The sequence below is a fragment of the Sinocyclocheilus grahami genome, unplaced genomic scaffold (genome assembly GCF_001515645.1).
Source record: "Sinocyclocheilus grahami isolate Dianchi unplaced genomic scaffold, SAMN03320097.WGS_v1.1 scaffold299.1, whole genome shotgun sequence".
Lineage (NCBI taxonomy): Eukaryota > Metazoa > Chordata > Actinopteri > Cypriniformes > Cyprinidae > Sinocyclocheilus > Sinocyclocheilus grahami.
This window is the reverse complement of record NW_015505478.1, coordinates 605,833-629,344: the sequence shown is the minus strand read 5'-3', so window position 1 is coordinate 629,344 and position 23,512 is coordinate 605,833. Positions and strand designations below refer to the sequence as shown.

At 38.2% G+C, this 23,512-nt stretch overlaps 1 protein-coding gene across 15 annotated transcripts in view; it reads left to right on the top strand.

The window, feature by feature from the left end:
• Positions 1 to 9,254: 9,254 nt before the first annotated feature.
• The window catches only part of LOC107601128 (ensconsin-like), a 37,332-nt gene continuing 23,074 nt past the window's right edge, over positions 9,255 to 23,512 (top strand). For all 15 annotated transcript variants that reach the window (XM_016293180.1, XM_016293174.1, XM_016293178.1 and 12 more), the window contains exon 1: positions 9,255 to 9,349. In XM_016293180.1, the coding sequence (XP_016148666.1) occupies positions 9,262 to 9,349 (88 nt within the window). In that variant the 5' untranslated portion in view covers positions 9,255 to 9,261. The remainder of the gene's footprint in view (positions 9,350 to 23,512) is intronic.

Below are 23,512 nucleotides of genomic sequence, written 5' to 3'. Positions count from 1 at the left end.
TTACATTGCCCATATTTCCAGCTAAGCCAAACTCCATGTGCTGCTGACCTGGACCTTTGTAGTCAAAAGCAGTCCATTCAGAAGTGCCAATCATTCTATTGAGGTTGATGCAGACACTCAGTTCCACTAAAGGTGGGATGATAGCTCTTTTATTCAGCAGCCAAACACAGGATTGGCTAGTAAAGGCAGTCTTCATCCCCCATAGGCTTGCGCCTAAAAGTTAAAGATTATAGATTAGGCATCTATTTTCAGCTAAAAGCAATGTTTTGGTTGAACAAAACCAATTAATGCAACAGATTGCATCAGTCTTTTTAAAACGATCACTAACAAGCAAAATATGACTTGTCATTCTTAGCTCTTGGCGCTATTAACAGACACTTATAAATGTCAAACATAACAGAGTTAAACACAGGCCTTTCCCTTGACTAAAAAAATAATAATCAACAAGTAATATACTTTTTAGCAATAGAAAAACTTTTACTGATATTTTCCAAAGAAATAGAGTAACACGGACATGGAAAAAAGATAATTACAAAATAAATGCAAGAGAGAGTTTAGAGAAAAATCATACCTGCATAATTGAGAGAAGAGCCCAAAATCCATATGTAAACAGTCACAAGCAGGTATTTATTGAAGGTATGCATGATATATCTAAAAATAAATAAATAAAAAGAGAAAGTATTTCTATGGTGTCCAAACTGAAAAGAAAATGCTCAAAAACCTTTCAAATTCAAAGCATTTAAATTAAAACTTTCTGTGTTTAAAGTTAGAAAACACAAACCATCCATAAAGAGAAACATTGATTACATTACCATCTTATGTAATTTAATTAATCATGAATTAAATTACTACTTACTGTGTTATGACATTTCTCTAGAATGAAAAACACAGGTATTAACAAAACAACGTAAATGATGGAAACCCAATTCAAGCTAGAAAATGATATGAGGGTATTGTCCTCTAAATATATCCAGCACAGGACCTTTCCTCAAAGGAGACAAAATCCACGCCCAATCTCTTGTTGATAAGTTATTTATTAATCATAAAGACAGTAATAAACATAGAAGGATCCGTACATGGGTCAATAAGGAACAGTATCCGGAACCAGTTAATCTTATGATGAACCAGTTAGTTTAACCCTTTCATTTAATGAATCTGTTTCTTTTTCACACCACTGAGACCCAGATCGGTAATTCTGATTGAGATGTATGCTTGTTTTTTTTTTATTTGGTTTATGATTATCACTCATGAATGTGGAAGAAGACACACCTCATTTAATGGTTAAAGATTAATGGTGCACGTTGTGTGATGAAATACAGCAGCAAAGGCATGACTCTTGCTAAATAGGAAGAAGATTTCTGATATAGAGTCAATGGTGGGCGGATAATGTATTTGTGTCAGCTTGTTCTGTAAAAGCTTAGTGATAATAAGAGCAGCATGTGATTGAAGCTGGAGGGATTGATCACTAAAGTATGAAAGATCCTCATGCTGTATTTTTGGAAATGCAATAATAATAATAATAATGTCACAAAAGACAGCACATGACAATGAATATGCGGAACTGTTCATGTTTTCCTGACATGAGCAGTACTGCATATATTTGTGTGGCCAGTATGAGCCTACCATCTTAACAGGAAGTTGTTTCAGATCTTAAGCAAACAGTTCAGGTAATGTTCCTCCTCAGGTGTTCAGATTAGATTTGGTTCTTCCAGATAGCTCTCACCAAACAAATTTAATTAGATTTTATAGTGGCAACCCAAAGCTCTCTCTGAGCTTGATTACATCATTCTTATTTGGACATATATTTGCATTTTTTCACTTGGAGACATACTTTGTGATTTTTGTTTTATTATATAGTATATATATATATATATTTGTATTAGTTCACATGGAATGTCATGGCATGACATGGAACAAGTTTTATAATTAATGGCCTGTAATTTCTTTTAAATTATAATGAAATAACTAAAAAAACAACAACAGTGCTTGTAATTTTAGATTTCATGTCATTGTCAGATTTCATTACCAGTGTTTTTAAATATTTAGAGAGACGCGTGGCATAGTTGCTGGTTTTATTTGGACATTCTGTGTTATTGAACATCCTTGTCTTTATTCCAAAATACCACACAAGAGCGTTATATTATTTCATATGAAGTTCTTAGAAGCTAGGATTTGATTTTGACATTGGTGGGGACATAACAGCAGACAATAATTTCATATACATAAACAAAAATCTGACTATTTTATTCAATTATAAATAATTCAACTTTATTCAAAGTTGATCTAGATAAGTGGATATGGAAACTATCCAAAGCTCTGATAATCCTAAACCAGTGAAAATGCATTTCTATATTCATCCTACAGTATGGGTCCTCTTAAGGTGTAAATGTATTACTTTTTTGTTAACCTGGCTAAACATCCCTTATGAAAATTAACCATGGTTTTACTCCAAATTTTTTTTTTAAACAATGTGTTGTGATTTTTGTTTTATTATATAGTATATATATATATATATTTGTATTAGTTCACATGGAATGTCATGGCATGACATGGAACAAGTTTTATAATTAATGGCCTGTAATTTCTTTTAAATTATAATGAAATAACTAAAAAAAACAACAATAGTGCTTGTAATTTTAGATTTCATGTCATTGTCAGATTTCATTACCAGTGTTTTTAAATATTTAGAGAGACGCGTGGCATAGTTGCTGGTTTTATTTGGACATTCTGTGTTATTGAACATCCTTGTCTTTATTCCAAAATACTACACGAGAGCGTTATATTATTTCATATGAAGTTCTTAGAAGCTAGGATTTGATTTTGACATTGGTGGGGACATAACAGCAGACAATAATTTCATATACATAAACAAAAATCTGACTATCAACCTCTCTTTTCTTTATTCAAAGTTGATCTAGATAAGTGGATATGGAAACTATCCAAAGCTCTGATAATCCTAAACCAGTGAAAATGCATTTCTTTATTCATCCTACAGTATGGGTCCTCTTAAGGTGTAAATGTATTACTTTTTTGTTAACCTGGCTAAACATCCCTTATGAAAATTAACCATGGTTTTACTCCAATTTTTTTTTTAAACAATGTGAAAAAAAAGAAAGCACGTCCTGCCAGTTCAGAGTGTGCCACGAAACACTACCACTGTGATAGCGGACCCAAATACCTTAAAGAGCCAATTTACGCTTCCTACATTTACACATGTCAGTTCTCCCCCTTCGGGCGGCGAGCCGTCATCAATAAAAATAGAGCCTCTGGCCGCTCGGCTGCTGGCTTGGAAAGCCAATCCCGGCGTGTCAGACTGGGTTCTAAAAACTATAGAATGAGGCTACTCGCTTCAGCTCGCTCGCAGGCCGCCTGTGTTCAGAGGTGTTGTGCAGACTTCGGTGCAGGACAACAAATCTCATGTTCTTCGAGCCGAAGTGCAAACACTGCTTGCAAACGGTGCCATGGAACGGTCCTCTTAGCGGACAGAGAGTCAGGCTTCTACAGCCGATACTTCCTCGTTCCCAAAAAAGACGGTGGGGTCAGACCGATTCTCAATCTCAGAAGTCTGAATCGGGCATCCCTCATGCAACAGACGTTCAGAATGTTGACTTTGAAGCAGATCCTCACGCAAATTCGCCCCGAGGACTGGTTTCTGTCTGTGGATCTGAAAGACGCTTACTTTCACATCCAAATAACACCCCGTCACAGACCGTTCTTGACATTCGCCTTCGAGGGAGTGGCCTATCAGTATACGGTCCTATAGTTTGGTCTGTCCCTGGCCCCCCGCACTTTTACGAAGTGCATAGATGCGGACAGATGGATCTAAGACAGATGGGAATCCGCATATTGAACTACCTCGACGATTGGCCTGACTAGCCTACTCAAAACGGCAGCTTATCGCTCACAGGTTGTTGTTGCTCAACCACCTAGAATGTCTTGGGCTGAAAATCAACCCAGCCAAGAGTTTTCTGATTCCCAGACAGCGAGTGTCCTTTCTGGGATCAGTTATAGACTCTGTAAAGATGCAAGCTTGAATTACGCTGGAACGCTTCCTGACTATCCAGCAAGTGGTGGCATCTTTCAGGCTGAGGACTGCACGTCCCCTGAGGGCATTTCAGAGGATGCTTGGCCTCATGGCGGCCACCTCTTCGGTTATTCCTCTAAGCCTGCTTCACATGCGGCCCCTTCAGCTCTGGCAAAAATCCCACGTTCTGTCCCACGCCTGGTGCCTGGGCCGCTTTTATGTCAAGGTAACCCATCGCTGCATCAAAACTGTGGCTCCTTGGGCAAATTCTCACCTGTATCAGTCAGGCGTGCAGTTGGGAACGACCTCCAGAAGGAAGGTGATCACAACGGATGCACCGTGGTCAATACCACTGAGGAGAGACCTTCTCTTGCAGGCCCAGGGCAAGATCTGGCATTCCCAGTCTGAACTGTGGGGCTTTCATGTCTGGCCACTCGACGGGAGTCTAGCCAACTCCCAGCGAGAGTCACTAATACCATTTTAGAGGCAAGAGCTCTGTCTACAAGACTCCTCTATGGCCTCAAGTGGTCAGTCTTCAGTGACTGGTGTTCAGCACGGAACCAGGATCCGGTATCATGTGACGTGTCCCATGTGCTAACCTTTTTGCAGGAGCTGCTGGACAAGGGGTGCACCCCTTCCACGCTCAAAGTCTATGTGGCAGTCATCGCGGCGAATCATTCTCTCAAGGCAGGCCGGATCCTCACGCAAATTCGCCCCGAGGACTGGTTTCTGTCTGTGGATCTGAAAGACGCTTACTTTCACATCCAAATAACACCCCGTCACAGACCGTTCTTGACATTCGCCTTCGAGGGAGTGGCCTATCAGTATACGGTCCTATAGTTTGGTCTGTCCCTGGCCCCCCGCACTTTTACGAAGTGCATAGATGCGGACAGATGGATCTAAGACAGATGGGAATCCGCATATTGAACTACCTCGACGATTGGCCTGACTAGCCTACTCAAAACGGCAGCTTATCGCTCACAGGTTGTTGTTGCTCAACCACCTAGAATGTCTTGGGCTGAAAATCAACCCAGCCAAGAGTTTTCTGATTCCCAGACAGCGAGTGTCCTTTCTGGGATCAGTTATAGACTCTGTAAAGATGCAAGCTTGAATTACGCTGGAACGCTTCCTGACTATCCAGCAAGTGGTGGCATCTTTCAGGCTGAGGACTGCACGTCCCCTGAGGGCATTTCAGAGGATGCTTGGCCTCATGGCGGCCACCTCTTCGGTTATTCCTCTAAGCCTGCTTCACATGCGGCCCCTTCAGCTCTGGCAAAAATCCCACGTTCTGTCCCACGCCTGGTGCCTGGGCCGCTTTTATGTCAAGGTAACCCATCGCTGCATCAAAACTGTGGCTCCTTGGGCAAATTCTCACCTGTATCAGTCAGGCGTGCAGTTGGGAACGACCTCCAGAAGGAAGGTGATCACAACGGATGCACCGTGGTCAATACCACTGAGGAGAGACCTTCTCTTGCAGGCCCAGGGCAAGATCTGGCATTCCCAGTCTGAACTGTGGGGCTTTCATGTCTGGCCACTCGACGGGAGTCTAGCCAACTCCCAGCGAGAGTCACTAATACCATTTTAGAGGCAAGAGCTCTGTCTACAAGACTCCTCTATGGCCTCAAGTGGTCAGTCTTCAGTGACTGGTGTTCAGCACGGAACCAGGATCCGGTATCATGTGACGTGTCCCATGTGCTAACCTTTTTGCAGGAGCTGCTGGATAAGGGGTGCACCCCTTCCACGCTCAAAGTCTATGTGGCAGTCATCGCGGCGAATCATTCTCTCAAGGCAGGCCGGACAATTGGCAGGAACGACTTGGTCGTTAAGTTTCTTAGAGGCGCCCGGCAGTTAAACCCTCCTCACCCTAGGACGGTGCCAGTATGGGACTTGTCTATAGTCCTAAGAGCTCTCAAGAGCTCCCCCTTTGAGCCGCTTCAAACATGACTTAAGGAACATGACACTCAAAACCGCTCTGCTTTTGGCCCTGGCGTCAGTCAAGTGAGTAGGGGACTTGCAAGCCCTGTCTGTCAGTGCTTCCTGTCTTGAGTTTGGACTCAACGACTGTAAAGTCGTTCTCCAACCGCGCAGCAGTTATATACCGAAGGTGCTCTCAACTCCGTTTATGATCTTCACTTAATATCCTAATGATTTTTGGCATAAAAGAAAAATCTATAATTTTGACCCATACAATGTATTGTTGGCTATTGCTTCAAATATGCTTGTGCTACTTATGACTGGTTTTGTGGTCCAGGGTCACATATAAGGTAAAGACAATAGATAATATTTTTAAAATGTGCTTTGACTTTAGTACAATGACAATATAAAATCAATTTAATTGATTTTGGAAATAGCATGTTGTCTTCTTATTAAAATCACAATTAACATTTTTCTCACACATTATAGAAGGACTTTAACATGAAAATATATAACTGTCTTTATATTTTATGAATGCAATCAATATTATGGTTAAAAAAAGAAAAGAAAATCAAATACATTTTAGTTAAGAAAATTCAACCACCACAACAACATAACTATACATAAAGTTAAGAGGGCAAAATCATTGACTGCTCTTAGTTTCTTTCTTATATTTCCAAAGATTTACATTGTGTGTTTTTCATAAATAGAGGGAGTGTTGCCAAAACAGTTTTCAAGAAAGGGATTAATCAGCCTCTGGTTTTACATGTCTCTGTACTTGAGATCATTTTAACACAAGGGGAAAGGCCTTCAGCCTCCACCTCACCATTTCCTCTATAAATTTCCCATTCAGGGTATTTCTACAAGAAGCTTGAAAGTATTTACCACAAGACTGTGAACACTTATAGAAAGGCTGTCAAGGCTGTGACAGATATCAGTTTATATATAGTTTATATTTAGATATCATCAGTGTTCAATTAAAATACATTATGTACTGCTTATTTTTCAATGACAATAGTGGTCAAAGCACTGTCATTGTGAAAATAAATATTAATACAAATAAATACTTCCTTTTGCAGAATGCTGAAAGCTGCAACAGTTACAACTTTAGTTCAGGCCACACAAGTTTGTGAAACCAGTTTTGTTTTGCCCTGCACTGGTCAATGAATTAGTCATAGCAGATATTGTTATAGATTGTGGCTCTGTTGTATTTGCGGGATGTATGGGATAAAGCTTCATATGCTCTGTATATCTGAAGCCCTGACATTCCCTCACAGGCACATCCGTTACTGGCTTACAGTAAGTGTTAAATAACACAAGTGCTGGTGCATTATTTAATATGTGTAACTGATACAAGGCTCAGCTTGCTATAAAAGATGAATGAGGGGCCTGCAAACTATGGCTAAAATGAAAGGAAGCAGTCTGAGATGCCTGAAAAGCAGTACTGCCAAAGGGAATATGGTGTTTTCTTAAAGGGAGGGGTTGACCACAGCTTTGCTGATCCTGTCAGTTTCTCATTCAACATATTGTCAAAGCTCCAGTGGTAAATGGAAAATATGCTAAGCCATATGCCATGCTAAGCCTGTGCACCAAGTCCCTAGCTTGTTTATTTATTTATTTTTTATTAAAATCATAGCTAAAAAATAATAATAATAATATTAATAATAACAATAAAAGTACTATTTCCAAATATATGATTATGTAACTCTGCTTATATGCAAATTATCTCAATTGTAATAATAGTCCTTGAACTGTTTACACTTCACATAATAGGCCTGTGGGTGGGGCTTCATTTAACCAACGAGTTTCATTTAACAGTAAACACTATATCAATATGCAGACGTAAATAAGAGTAAATTAAACACTACTTAGAATGAATGCCACTTCTTCTACTTTTGCTATTTTAGGCAGGTTAAAAAAAACAGAAAACAGTTTTGAAGATACTGCAATTCACATTGTCCATTGAAATTTGAGCTTGTTTAAGATGCGCACAATCTATAGCAATACAATGGCAAAGACGTCTCAAACTGAAAGATGTAAGTAAAAATAAACAGGACATTTCCAAAGTTTTGAGCCATTAGCTACTGTTTTGTACACACAATATTGACCACAATATATTGTTGATAACTGTTGAGAGAAGGGCATTTTTGGTTCATTTTGGAAAAAGGCGAGGGGCCTCCATATGTACATACATACATAAAGGATAGGCTAATGACTGCAGTGGAGAGTTTATAATAAGGATTTTCACACTGTTTGCTAAGGACTCAAATATTATATGCATTCATATAATATTTAATCACAGTTATATATTTTCATGTTTAAATCCTTAATGTGTGAGAAAAATTTTTGTACACACAATATTGACCACAATATATTGTTGATAACTGTTGAGAGAAGGGCATTTTTGGTTCATTTTGGAAAAAGGCGAGGGGCCTCCATATGTACATACATACATAAAGGATAGGCTAATGACTGCAGTGGAGAGTTTATAATAAGGATTTCCACACTGTTTGCTAAGGACTCAAATATTATATGCATTCATATAATATTTAATCACAGTTATATATTTTCATGTTTAAATCCTTAATGTGTGAGAAAAATGTTAATTGTGATTTTAATAAGAAGACAACATGCTATTTCCAAAATCAATTAAATGGATTTTATATTGTCATTGTACTAAAGTCAAAGCAAATTTTTTAAATATCATCTATTATCGTTACCTTATATGTGACCCTGGACCACAAAACCAGTCATAAGTAGCACAGGTATATTTGAAGCAATAGCCAACAATACATTGTATGGGTCAAAATGATCTATTTTTCTTTTATGCCAAAAATCATTAGGATATTAAGTAAAGATCATGTTCCATAAAGATATTTAGTAAATTTCCTGCCGTGAATATATCAAAATTTAATTTAATATTAGCAATATGCACTGCTAAGAATTTCATTTGGACAGCTTTAAAGGCGATTTTCTCAATATTTTGATTTTTTTGCACCCTAAGAGTTCAGATTTTCTACTATCTGTTGGCTATCTCAGTCAAATATTGTCCTATCCTAACAAACCATACGTCAATAAAAAGCTTATTTATTCAGCTTTCAGATGATGTATAAATCTCAATTTCAAAAAATGGACCCTTATGACTGGTTTTGTGGTCCAGGGTCACATTACATCTTTTTCACTTTTTCTCAAATTTTCCACGGACCCCATAGCACCCTCTTGCGGTCACGGACACCAGTTTGAAAAGCACCGAGCACTCTTGCAGTGCGTGCGGTCAAACGCTAGATGCCGCTGTCTGCAGTCGGCGTCCCCGCGCGCCTCTAATGTGTCAGCGCCAAACAGCAGGGACAAAAACTTCGGCAAAAATGGCGGAGGGTGCAACGTCTCTGAAAGGGTTGCGGGCGCAAATGGGTAAGAATTCACGCATTTACAACCTGTTTTGACAAGTTCTCGTTGCGTAAACCAGTCATATGACAAATATTTAGTACTGTGGCTTTGTTTGGAGGTTGTTTGGACGACTGAGGGCTTAAATCCGTTACTTTCATTGAGGCGGTTTGAGGGGAGAGTTAGCGGGCTTAGATGGACGGATACCGGCCAGCTAACTGCTAAACTTACTGCAGCACCAGACATGTGTGTGGTTGTTCACTTTTATGTTCTTGTACAGTTTAATGTTTAGATGAGATGAATTTACGAAGGCTCAAGGCTATTTAGTGTTGTATTCGCTGGGTCTGTAACGTTAGGAAGGTTTGATAAGTGATGTCTGGTTTGACAGGGACATATCATCTCATGGCGCTCTTATCTGTACAGAGCCTATATCCTTGCGTTCATTGTTTTAAACTTATTGTTTCCCTCTCATACTGAATATTCACTTAATATAATGCCTTTAAATATGTATAAACCCTTTGCAGTCTCATAAGTTGGCTTCTACATACACTTCCTATCTACAGTACGTTACATGGCAAAAAGAGACACTGAAATTGATGTCGAAATAGTTCACTTTAACATCAAGTTAAATTATAGAACCAGTCGGAGAACTTCATGTTTGATGGAGGTGAGTATTGATTTGAGCTATATAAGTGAAGCCGTCAACGTGTATAGTTAAGCTGCAACAATAAACTAACGTTACACACAGGCATCACTAAAGTAGTGTTTACTGATCTGTGGATGTTTAGCAGCATTTTTCCCTTTATGTCTTATGTTGAGTGTGTGAGGTGAGCTTCTTTCTTGCTGTCTTGTTGGCCATCTTGGTCAGTAATAGCTAAATAGGATGTCTACACATATGACTCTCATTACAGTTGGAGATGGACCCAAAACTTGACCCAAAACCCAAAAATATGAATTGCCATTTTCTCACTATTAGCATCATTGCAGTTACTGTGTGCAGCAAGCCATCAAACTCTGTTTACTAGTTCCTCCCTCTAAGGAAAACATGCATGGGTTGCTTGCTTTGCATCCTCTTCTGCCTTGCTAATGAGGAATGAGTTGCACTTTTGATGCATTGTGTTTAGCCTATGCCACTAATAAACTTGATCCTTTAGCTTTCACTGTAGCCTGTGGTTAGTCTCACGGAGTGGTAAAAGTTCTTGTGTAAGAAACATAACAGCCCTGAAAGACTTCTGCTTTTTGTATGTCATTTTAGCTACTTAAGATTCGTCGTTGTAGAGCTTGAATTCAATTCATTAAATTGCTAAAAAAACGGGTCACAGTGTGGTTAGAAACCTCAAAGTTGGTTCACATCAAGATCTGCATCCTGCCGGTGTTAACACTGGCCTGACTGCAAACATAATATAGGGTGGAGTCCAGTGGTCAGAAACTGCACATATTTTATGTCTGCAAGAATGAATGCTCAAATACCATTACTTTTGAGGTCTATTCAGTTTTTTGGTAAGGAATTCATTCCTTTGCGTTTTTAAAGCTATTATCGAAGAGCATGAAAAATAACATGGCAAGTTAGAGTCATGTGATTTTGAGCTGTTGTTACCGTAATCCACCAGGTTGGTTGTAAGTCAATATTAAATGGGTAGCACCTTTGTTTATCAGGCGTATTCATCATTCTTGGCTGTCAGAATTGTCTCCTTGTTAAATAGTCAGTGCCTCTCCTTACTGAGTGGTTATTTTTTAAAGGCAATATCTCTTAAAAACACCAGTGTATGGAACAAACTTATGAAGCAAAATGGCTTATATTTGTATTTCAGTCCTACAGGTGATGAACATTGACCTGCAGAGCCAGATATGCAACCCAGGATCATTGGATAAAACCGTTACATTTCTCCGATTTATGATCATTATATTTACGATCATTCTTGGACATTTCACAACACTTTCAAAGTGAAATGTCTAGTGAGTGGTGATGCATTCAGTTTAACCCATAATAGATTAATGTGAATTTGGTGGCGTTTTATATGGTTGGTTATTGTTTGCATTGCAGCAGTTCGGAAATGAGATGTCCAATATGTGGTGCTAAAAACTTTAATGCAACCTTAAAAAAAGTGTTAAAAACGTTATGCATTTGCTGAAGCAACCGTGCCATTTTAGCTTGTTCTACAAGTCATTGAGCCCTTTTATCATGACTTGTGATTCCCAGGACTCGTACCCAAGCACTCTGCATCGCAAGTGCTGTGATGTACCAGGTGAGCTACCTAGGTTGCAAGTAGTAGATAGTGGATATGCAGACTTCCTTAAAGGTCAAGTGCTGATGATAACACTATCATTAGCCTCCAGGAAGCAAGCATACTTTGGTTTCTACATGTCATAATCATCTTGAAATAGCCCAAGCTTACATAGTCCAGGTGTCCCCACTAATCCTAAACAAGAACTGCAGTGTGGATAGGGTTGTCAACCAGTTAGTCAATATGAGGGTGACTAGTTCTTTTAAAAGTTTTGATATTTTTAGCAGCAGTGCTTTTGCTTTAATTAATGTGCAATAATATAGCTCTGATACAGTTTGCTTGAAAAAACCCATTTAGAAAAGTTGCGTCTTTTTAAATTCATAATGTTTAAGCACCACTGCTACAGCCACGTGTTCACATGGATCTCGTTAGATATTTAAGTTGCTTGCACTGTTTTTCAAGCATCCCATTACAAGGCTTGTGTTTTGATGATGGTTTCAAATTGGTGTCAAAAAAGACCCTTGCATTTTGTACTTATAAATGTTCGATAAAGGTCAGTCAAACCCTGAACCAAACTGTTGTATATGACTTCCTTAAGACCAATTAGTTGTCCATGCAAATCACAAACTAGTTGATTTGAAAAAATATGTATTTTTGCTATTATGTGTTAGTATGTGAGTGTATGTAAAACCACAGCTGTGCGTTCTGTTGAGGCCTGAATAATTGGAAAATGCAGGCACGTTCCTCCCCAGGCATCTGCCCTAGAGACTTCCTGTTGTCCCAATAACGGGCTGCTACTGCAGGAGAAAGAGAGTGAGGCAAATAGTGAGCGGTAACAGGACCCCACTGACCCACTGAGTGCTGACTCTCCCTGACTGCTGGCTCTCCTTGGATGTGCATGGCAGGACATAGAGAGCGTAGTGTTGCTATTTGTATAACCGTTCTTTGTGTTCTGTCAGACTGAGTGAATGAGGGTTTGTTGAACAGCCCAACATCTGACAGTTTGAACTGGGCAGCTGTTGTCAGAAGAGATGATGCAACCCTCGTCTGTTTTTAGTGTGTGTTTTTGTTCAATATACAATTTAAAGCTCAATGATCAGCAGTCACAGTTATTTAAATATTGGGAACAATGCAGATTGGCTTTTGATTTTGTTTTTGGCCATGACATAAGGCAATAGTGAAGGATCTGATAGCGATGATATGATAACTGTGTTTTGACAACCAGTAATCTGGAGTATTTTAATCACATCAAAGCAATGTGACACAATGCATTGTTTCCTTCTGGTACAGATTAAAGTAAAAGAAAAATGTGCTGGAAATTCACTCTCATGCCATCCAGGATATAGATGAGTTTGTTTCTTCATCAGAACAGATTTAAAGAAATTTAGCATTGCATCACTCACAAATGGCAGTGAATGGGTGCCATCAGTATGAGAGTCCAAACAGCTGACAGGGCTCCAGACTGCGACCATTTTTCTGCCTGTGCGACTAAATTTTGTGAGTGGTCGCACTGGCGCGACCACCGCGTTGTTTAACTCATAATCGCTGCCATTTCTGTTGCATATGTGAAACATCAAATGGCAAACAAAACCGAAAGCATAACGAAACCGCGCTACTCTGAACTGCGCAGCGCTTCGAGTGTAGAGCATGGTTTATGCTCGCCGCATCAGCGCAAAGGTGCACGCAGCAAAAATTACGTGAATATTGAGGAAACGATGGATGGTTTTCATGCTAAAGTAAAAGACCGCTTCTTAAACCAAAGGTGAACATTTTGGTATTCTTGTGGGGAAAAAAACATGCAAGCACTGTCACCGACAGCAAGCTTAGTTTTACTTTTATTTTCATTTGCATTATCTGTGATGTTTACCTCACGTTATGCTATGGAGGCTCTTTATTTATTTTTTATTTGATTCCTCAGTGTTTGCTAAACGTTCTGTAATTTATTAGTCTGCATATAATACAGCATGTGGTATATGCCATGCCTCATCTTATTCATTTTTGTTAATAAACATTTTGTAAGCTTGTTTGTCATAGTATCTTACAGTTTTATTGTTGTTGTGCTTTTGAATTAAGAATTACAATGAATCCATCTTTTGTTTTAGTCTTAAAAAGTAAAAGGTATAGATGTAAGCAAAACAGATCATTATCTTTTCTTGTAAAACGTGAAAAGATCGCAAATTCATAAGCGAAAGCATACGAAGCCCGTGGCTTATAACATAGCAAAAGAGGAACTCCCGTTCAAAAAATTCAAATCACATATAATACTACTAATGAAAAAGAACAGGTTGAATGTTAACATCTTTCGTTTCCGTATAACTATAAACTATGATAAAAGTTCATCAGCATGCATTGATTAATCCCATGAAAACAATTGCGACCAAATCATGTGCTCATGCGACCAACTGAGAAAGTTAGTCGCAAAATAGCGACCAGTGGGAAGAATGAGTCTGGAGCCCTGGCTGATAAAAACTACAATAAACCACATGACTCAAATCCATCATTAAGGGGTTTTAACTTTAAACTGTTGCTTCCAGGCCAAAATATTAATCCATAATAATACTTCCCCAAGTAAAATGTCTATCCCCTGTTTTCCTCTCGCATCAAAATCCACCGACATATTTGTTCGGAACGGTTTCAGTTGTAAACCATGCTTAATCTGTGAATATTTCTCTCCTGATTCAGATGAGATTACGTTTTCACATGAGAATATATTATGGATAGAGGACTCGTATTTTAGCCAGAAGCAACGGATTAAAGTTAAATTTAATAATGGAACTGTTAATTACAAGTACACAGCTTTTCACTTCACAAGATGTTAACTGATGAACTGTGGATTGCTTGTGGATTATTGTGATGTTTTTATCAGCTGTTTGAACTCATTCTGACGGCACACATTTACTGCAGAGGATCCGTTGGTGAGCAAATGTAATGCTAAATCTCTCCAAATCTGTTGATCAGATGAAATCAGATGAAACCCATAATCAGCCGTTAAAGCAATTGGTGGACCATGATGATGAACTGTTTGCTTTGTGCTCATTGATGCCGGTCTCATTTCCCCTGTAAGGTACCCATAAAGTCTTAGTTGCTGCTTGCAATTCCACAGATGTTTATGTTTGTTTGTCATTGAAACATTATTGTTTAGTGGCCTGTAAAGAACATACAGACTAATTGGAGTTGCACCGAGGAACAATTTGAGGTCAGCTTGGGCTTGGCTTCATTCTTTACATCATGAATGTATGTGCAAGGTCTAGACAATGTCTCCATTGTTTTTATCCATTGTAGGGCCGGTGTTCATTTGCATGCCGCGTGTTGCAGAGCCCACAGTGTGAGGTTCAGAGTATGACTCAGATGGCGTTTGCATATTCAATGAGTCTGACGGACTATGGCCTGAGTGCTCTTCAGACACATCTCTCCTCCTCATTGGTCATCCTGAGCTTCAGATGAGACATTAAAAAAGGACGAAAAAAGAACAATACTAAATTAATTTCACAGCAACTTTCTTTAAATGTAAGCATATGCTTTAATGAAGCATTTTATGCAGGTGAATATGGTACTTTCACTTCAGCAGGAATTACACAGCCTCCTCTATTTGGTGCTGTTTTGCTGCACCAAATGACTATCTGTCAATAGCTGCAGTAGAAAAGCTTATCCTATTTTAATATAGGGATGTGCAAAACTGCACTTTTTTAAAATTGGCAGCTTGGTGGGCTATCTGAACAACTAGTCAATTGTCTTACAGTATTAATATAATAGCAATTATGATAGCAAAAATTAAGATGATTTTAATGATAATATTGTTAAAGCATTTAAAAATTAAAGCTTAAGTAAACATTAAAGAACTAGTGAACTAATCTGTCTGCCAGACAGTTATTTCATGATATTAGTACCATTATTTTTATTAATAAAACATGCATTGATGTTGCGTATCAGGTTTTGGACACGTCATAATTCAATTCCAGTTGATCTCCAAACATGAGTCCTTGTCCTTCATTGCCTGTGTAAATGTAACTGATTGATTGAAGTGCTCTGACTGTTGTAATACAGCACATAGATGCAGGTTATGTCCTACATCTGATGATTGCACCGTCATGAGTGTCACTCACCAACAGTTGCTATGCAATTTCCACACAGAGGAGGACTCAACCAGTCTCAGGCAGACTCTTACATTTTTATTGTAGTGTTGAAACTAGGCATGGGCCGATTACCGGTTTCAAGGTATACCGCGATTTGAAAATTTCACAGTTTCAAAACTGCTAATATTTTCTGTTATACCATTCCTGCGGTATGCGCTGTTTTTCATGTCTCCTCATAGACTGAAAGTGTAGGAATCCCTCAGGTTGAGTACAGTGTAGAGAGTAACACGAGCCTCCTGCTCCTGTTGGTGCGAGCGAGCGGTCAGTCACGTGTGTGTGTTGGATGGCCGAACTTAAGGAGCTGCCCCTGGAACTTACACGATCGGCAACCAGATTACATCCCACCAATAGAATCCATCAAATACTAGTAGATGCCATTATAGTTTACATTAAAACCAATACAATTCCCATTATAACCCTGAAATCCATTACATTTTTTATTGTGTTTTGGGAGGGGTTCTATTGTTTTTTTTTTTTTTAGCAGGCAAGATTATAATGGTATAACTACTTTTACAGAATTAACTTAATTACTGAATTTCAGGAGCGAGTATGAGAAGCATTCACAGACACAGGCTGTGTGTGCGCTCTTCTGAATTGGGAATAGCCAACATGCATTATAAACTTATTTCAAATTAATCTGTTGGGGAGATAAAATGTGTAAGATAACGTTCACGTACTAACAAAAACATCTAAGAATGTATCTTTTATTCTCCAGTACTGAAAACAGAACTGATAAGGGAGCTCTTGATATGCGCTGTGATGCAGCTCTTGCAAATTACATTTTTTGTTTGTTGTCTGTCATTTCGAAGCTTAAGTTGCATACTTTTTTCTTTAGTTTTAATTTGCCTAACTATCGATCTGACCCAGTAGATGCCATAAACCCACTCTGTCTCTCTCCCGTCCCACTTTTTTTTTTTATGGTGGGCGTTTACGCAGTTGGCTAGAGCAGTGCTGATTGGTGAGTGCGCTCACTCTTTCCCAGGGCAAGTAAGACTGCAACTCAAGGCAGGCAGTCATGCATATGCTCTGGAACAGAGTAATATTGCGTCCACATTGCAGGCTTTGCGATAAGCAAATTGCAACTTCTCAAATAGGGCTGCACGATAAATTGCATGCGATATTTAACACGCATCTTATCAGTAAAGCCGGTTCTGTAATCAGCGGTAAATCTCCATCACGTGCATGCTTTCACATTGCGCAGCATTAACTACACAGAGCCGTTGTTCACTGACGAGCTGTGCAAAAAATAGTTAAATATCGCATGCGATTTATTGTGCAGCCTTAGTCTCAAATCACGATTTCGATTCGATTTCGATTAATCACACAGCCCTAGGCATCTAGTATAATTTCACAAAGCTAGTCAGAACAGAACATTCTGGTTTTGCTTCAAATTGGGTTATTATTAAATCAAATTATGTATATGAAATTATATAACTAAATGATATGAAATTATATAATATGTATATGAATTATAGAACTAAAATTAAATATCTGTAATTACAGATTTAGGTTAAATAAAGATGTCAGTCTTTATTTTTCTTCTTTTTAGGAAACAAATCGAAGAAAAAATAAACAAATTCTACTGTTCCTAATATTCTGTATGTTGCTCAAAACAGAAAAAAAGTAGTTTTTGTTCAGCTGGAAAAAAGGTAGGTTTTTTTTACCCAGTCATTTAAAAAATAACATATTTTAGAGCTGTAACGACAATACCGTGAAACCGTGATATTTTTGCTTAAGGTTATCATACCGTCAAAATCTCATGCCTTGTTGAAACATGTTTTTGTAATCTCACTCGTTTCATGCTTGTTTTTGTTTTTTTAATCTCTGTTGTCAAGAGGTGAATTGCTCGTCTTTATTTAGAAGCCTGCAGTCTGAAGGCTCAGACATAACATCCTCCTGCATCTCTCTCCTGAACATTCTTAATTCTGCAGTCTACAGTAGGGCTGTGCAATTAATCGAAAAACAGTTTTGATTTCGATTTTGGCCTCCAACGATTATGAAAATACAATTATCGAGATAAAACGATTATTGCACCCCATTCCGCCCCCTTTTCCAGCGATGCGCTTTCGTTCCTCCATAAAAGCCCAATTTCACTTGCAAATCAGTAAAATCATGTAACGTGACTTTTGCAAAATGGGACGTGCTTGATTTATAGAAGTATATTTATTCATATTTTTAAAAGTGTGAAAGAGAACTTGCACTGCTCCACAGGAAGATATATGCGCTCAGAATGGAACAGAACACGGACATGGAAAGTCATCTTTTAGCTCAAGGTGCACGCCTAAACGGTCAAATACACGCAAAAATGTGTCAAAATGCTGCGCTTAGTGATTATTCATGTATACCTTCGTCGGTCATGTAATAAATGAACGTAAAGAGTTGAGAATGAAAATACGTGTGTAACGGTAAATTTTAATACATGAAAAAAAAATACCGTCATGTAATGTGAAACCGGTATAATTTTGAAAAATACCGTTATATACATTTTTGGTCATACCGCCCAGCACTACCTAGTCTACAGTGCTCATTAGGCAGAGCTTGACCTGCCACAGGTTTTGTGCTCTTTTATATGCATATGAATGTGTGGTATAGTCATAATACATCCTCTTTTTTGAGACCTTTGTTGAGAGGTAATTAAAGTTATAAAACATCCAGTCAAGAGCAGAAAATTATTTTCTTTGTCTTTTGTTCTTTGATTAACATGACAGACAGTAGCATAAATATTGGACTGCAGGCCCTTTAAGAGTTTATCCACGGACCCAATATACTGTTACACAACATGCGTTCTCTTTCTCAACTATTTAACCTTCCAAAACTGACTGTGTTTAACTGGATACTCGCCGAAACGGGCATTTTGACAATTTATGTATTTGAACGTTTTAGCGCAGTTAGCCACTCATTTTGGTATTTGTGGCTCACAAGCTGTTTGAGACTCAGCGCGGATTGTGTGCTCCACTAATATAGATCAGTGTGGTGCACGCGCGCGCACGCGTTTTGTATATATTTGTATATATGCGTGGCTGAGGTTATTGCCTGTGCCGCTGGTAACAAAACGGACCGGCTCGATTACACAACATGCGTTCTCTTTCTCAACTATTTAACCTTCCAAAACTGACTGTGTTTAACTGGATACTCGCCGAAACGGGCATTTTGACAATTTATGTATTTGAACGTTTTAGCGCAGTTAGCCACTCATTTTGGTATTTGTGGCTCACAAGCTGTTTGAGACTCAGCGCGGATTGTGTGCTCCACTAATATAGATCAGTGTGGTGCACGCGCGCGCACGCGTTTTGTATAAGCGCGAAACCTGCGGGAATGACTAAAATAATGCGCAATACAAGCACTATTTAATCGGAGCAAATGAGACGTGTGTGAGAGAGAAGGGGTCGTCAGAGAGCGAGAATGCGTGGCTGAGGTTATTGCCTGTGCCGCTGGTAACAAAACGGACCGGCTCGAAATCGGAAAGAAGTGAGACTGACCGGCCGATCACCGATCCGGACCGATCATGAGGAAAATCGGCTTCCCTGGCCGATCGATCGGTGCATCTCTAAAGAAAATCCCTTTCAGTTGACTAAAATGACTGAAGTCAAGTTATTTAGACCTGTCCTTTAAGAAAGAAGCTTGTCTTATGATAAAAAAAAAAAAAGTGTGATCAGAAACATTTTCAAAATCAATTGAAATTCAGGCGATGCAATTTTTCTAATTTCTCAGCAGTGTTACCACATTTGCTGCAGTTTGTTATTGGAAGGCAGCATACATAATACAATTTAACAGCAAACGATAATAACAATAATAATATTTAATCAAAATTCAATCGAAAATTTTAATGAAAATCTACTTTGTTGTCAAGGTGGTTAGTATATTTTGGAATTGACGAAAGGGAAAGCTAACACTTCCGTTAATCAGCCAAGCAAACATGATTATTGCTGTCAGTCTCATTAATATCATGCTAATAATCTCAAAATTACAGAATATTTTCCGATATGTGGCTCTCTCTGTAGTTTGCAGCTTGTTTTTATTCAACTAGTTAGTCCTTAATGAACATGGACATTGATGGTTTGTCTTTAGCATTCTCAGTTTTACTTTGCTGATTAAATTAAGTGTTTTTGTACCCTCTATACTGCATACTTAGTCAGCTGATAACCCCCTCTGTTTTATTGTTGTCAGACTTCCGTTGGAGCTCGTTTTCATCATGCTTTTCTGCTGTGATTTTATAGATACTCACACTGCAACACATGCCAGCCTCTCGGCACGAACATCCCTTCAGAAAGCCTGATGTCTTATTCAAAGTCTCTCAGTCTCACAGTGGACAACATGATCACCAACAAATCAAAACACATTCCTAATGAGCATAAATCAGTGGGCTTGAGCAGAAGTTAGAACAGGCTTTTTCTCAGCCAATAAAATGTGCCAAGTTCTGCCCTCTCTTCAGCTGACGGTCTATCAGCAGGAACTTGATTTTCACCATGCAGACATCACATGCTCCTTAATCGCCAGAACAACAAACACCTTATCTTTTCCTCTCTCTCTGACACTCTGTTTGGAGGGAGAGAACTGTTACAAAGGCACACGGACTTGTTGGTCAATTTTTTTCTATATCCTTCCTTCCTCTCCTGCCTGCCACATGACTGCTGAAGAGCATTTGAAAGGTGTATTGTTTTGAGCAGAGATGTGAGTAGAACAAATTTATTATTTTCGGTTATTTTAACTCCAGCAATATGTACACAACTCACACAGTAACATGCCATCCAGATGAGCAGTCAGAAGCAGAGTAGTTATTTATGCTAGAATTTGAAATCTGTTTCACAGAATCGAACAAACCTATGGCTAGTCTCTTTAAAAGAGACATATTATGCCTCTTTTTACAATATGTAATATAAGTCTCAGGTGTCCCCAGAATGTGTCTGTGAAGTTTCAGCTCAAAATACCACACGGATCATTTATTAAATCATTTTGAAAATGCCTATTTTGAAGGGAATCAGAAACAGGCTGTTTTCAGGCATGTCTCTTTAAATGCAAATGATCTGCTGCTCCCCGCCCTCTTTTCCAGAATAGAGCTGCTCCATTACAGAGCGTACCTGCTAAAAACATCTGTTTTGGTTCTGATTATCATGTCTGTTGTGCTGAAATCATGCGTTTTAAAGCCATATCAGTTTAAAATTCTGATATAAGGTTTTCTGAGAGCAAGTGCACAGAAAGCGGCTGTCACACGGCATGTGAGTACTGAACTAAGTTCTCATTCACACACAAGTTTACATTAAAAACACACATGAGTTACAAAAACAGTCGGTTATGTCTGTTAAGGTAAACAGCTGGGAAATAAAATGTTTATTTTAGATCTGTGTGGCAGCAGCAATATACAGTAAATACATCAATAAATCCACTGCTTGTCTCCTCTGAGGCTGGGACTCTAAACTAGGGATGCACCGAAATGAAAATTCTTGGCCGAAGCCGAACAAAATGAAACACTGGGCCGAAGGCCGTATACCGAACACGTTTTTTTGCATTTTTCCACCCTATTTTGCCTTTTTTTTTCACCATTGCATAAATTAAATAGCCAAAATGTGCTTTAAAATATTTACTTAACACTGAACATTTTTTTAACATTCTAGCAGACATCAATAAAACACAATTTAACTTAAAATTAGGGATGCACCGATACCACTTTTTTCAGTACTCACCCGATACCGATACTTTTATTTATTTTTTTACTTGCCGATACCGAGTACCGATACCAGTATTTTCATTGCATTTGTAAAGTTTTTAAATATTGGGTACAGAAACCAAAATAGTATGTATAATGTTAGTTGATTAACTTTATTTATCAAATAGATAGTCAAACCAAAATGTATTCAGACACCTTCAACATTTCTCACATTATCACAGTTTATTTGGTATAGTTTAGAAAATGGTAATAAAATGACATTACTTTCACTGTTCATTTTTTCTCTCTCTATGGTAGCCTACATCATCTTTAATTTAATAGCATTAGAGCTGCTCCATTGCAGCGGCTTAGTATACTGTAATCACGTGATTTGCTGTAAAAATGCAGGGAACCACTCACTATAAATCTCCTAACTGTGACATTTTAATAAATAGAAGTCGTGTTTTTATTCATCTGAAACGTGCAGCGATTTATTTTCCAAAGCCACTCATATAATGCAGAAACACTCATGAAGCAAGCATTTGTACTGGTGCAGAATGAGAGGGACAAGTACAATACAGCCATGCGCATTTCACACAGGCTGTTAGTTTCACTTTCGCCAGAAAGTCATGTATGCTTAAGGGTGAAAATAAATGACGTTTATAGTGAATGCCCCTATAAACTGTCTTATATTTATGATTTAGTTTTAATCCAAATGATGCGTGCTAAGTGAGCGAACATCAATAAAGATCACACAACAGAAGTGTGCGCTCTCTCTCTTTTTCTCTCCCTCCCTCCCAAACATTAATTAACTTGTGCATTGTTTTACTTACATCTTTTTGACATATCCGACCGAACTACAAACTTTCCAGTGATGTCTGTGAGAAAGGGATATTCACTCGATAAGCTCGCGCATCTGCGTCGCCGCACGCTCAATCCACTCAGCGTGCTTTGCTCATCAGCTGGCACAAATCAGCTATACAGGCATTAATACTGAATGTTTTATATTCATTGCATACATATACTTAGCAGAATGGGGTTATTAGAGATTAAAGATATCTACGGTCTGTTGTCTGTATTTCTTTGTCTGAATATGGCACTTATCACATGCTGTTTGGTATCGGGGCATTTTAACGAGTACGAGTACAGGAGCTCAGTATCGGGCCCATACTGTACCATACATACCATATGCATCCTTACTTAAAATTAATAAGTTAGTAAAATAATATTTTTTGGCCATTTTTGATACCCCCTTCTTGAATCAGGCATGTATTTTTTACTGTACAAATAAATGCAACCTTGCTGAGCAGAAGAGACTTCTTTTAAAACATTAGAAAATATTACAGATCCCTGAACACTGTGTGAATGCAAAAATAAATGTATTAATAGAGCTGTTGTAATTGTTATTATTATCATTATTATTGTCTTTTTAATTTTATTTTACAGAACAACAGTAAAAATGACAATAACAACATTTATTAATGTTGATGGAGTTCTTGCTTTTACTCAGCTTTTATTTTGGCAGAAACCCTCAGGAAGACCTCAGTGCTTTTTGTTGACAACAGCAGATTTATAAATGATTCTCATTACGAATTTGGGAAGACGTTTGTTGCACGTATCGCATTGTCACATGCCTTGTAAAAATTTATAAAAATGTTACTGAGCAACTGACGAGTATTTCAGTGCAGATTTTCCTCGCGCTTTGGACTTTGAACCCTGGCGCCACGAGTTCATGCAGCGCTGTTTGAATCCATGCAATTTGTGCATGTATTAGAAAACAAGTTCTGCAGCAGTGTTAATTTTGACAGGCATTTTTGATTTAGTCTTAGTCTTTATCTTGAGACGAAAATGCTTAATAGTCTTAGTCACATTTTAGTCATTTGAGTTTTATTCTAGTTTTAGTCGACGAAAAGTCATTGCATTTTTGTCAACTTTTAGTCATTAATTTTAGTCATTATTTTAGTCAAACTGCAGTTACCAACATTTATTTTGGTAGCTATTTTATATGTAGTTTTCAAACAAAAATAGTCATTAATTCTTCTTTCTTTCAACCAAATCAATTAAGCTTATGAGAAATTTGAATCAAGGATTGAATTTGGAAAAACTTGAATAAATGATGACAATTTTCATTTTTGGGTGAACTATCCCTTTAACAGTAGTGAAAAGGGAGCAACTTATAAAAATTATA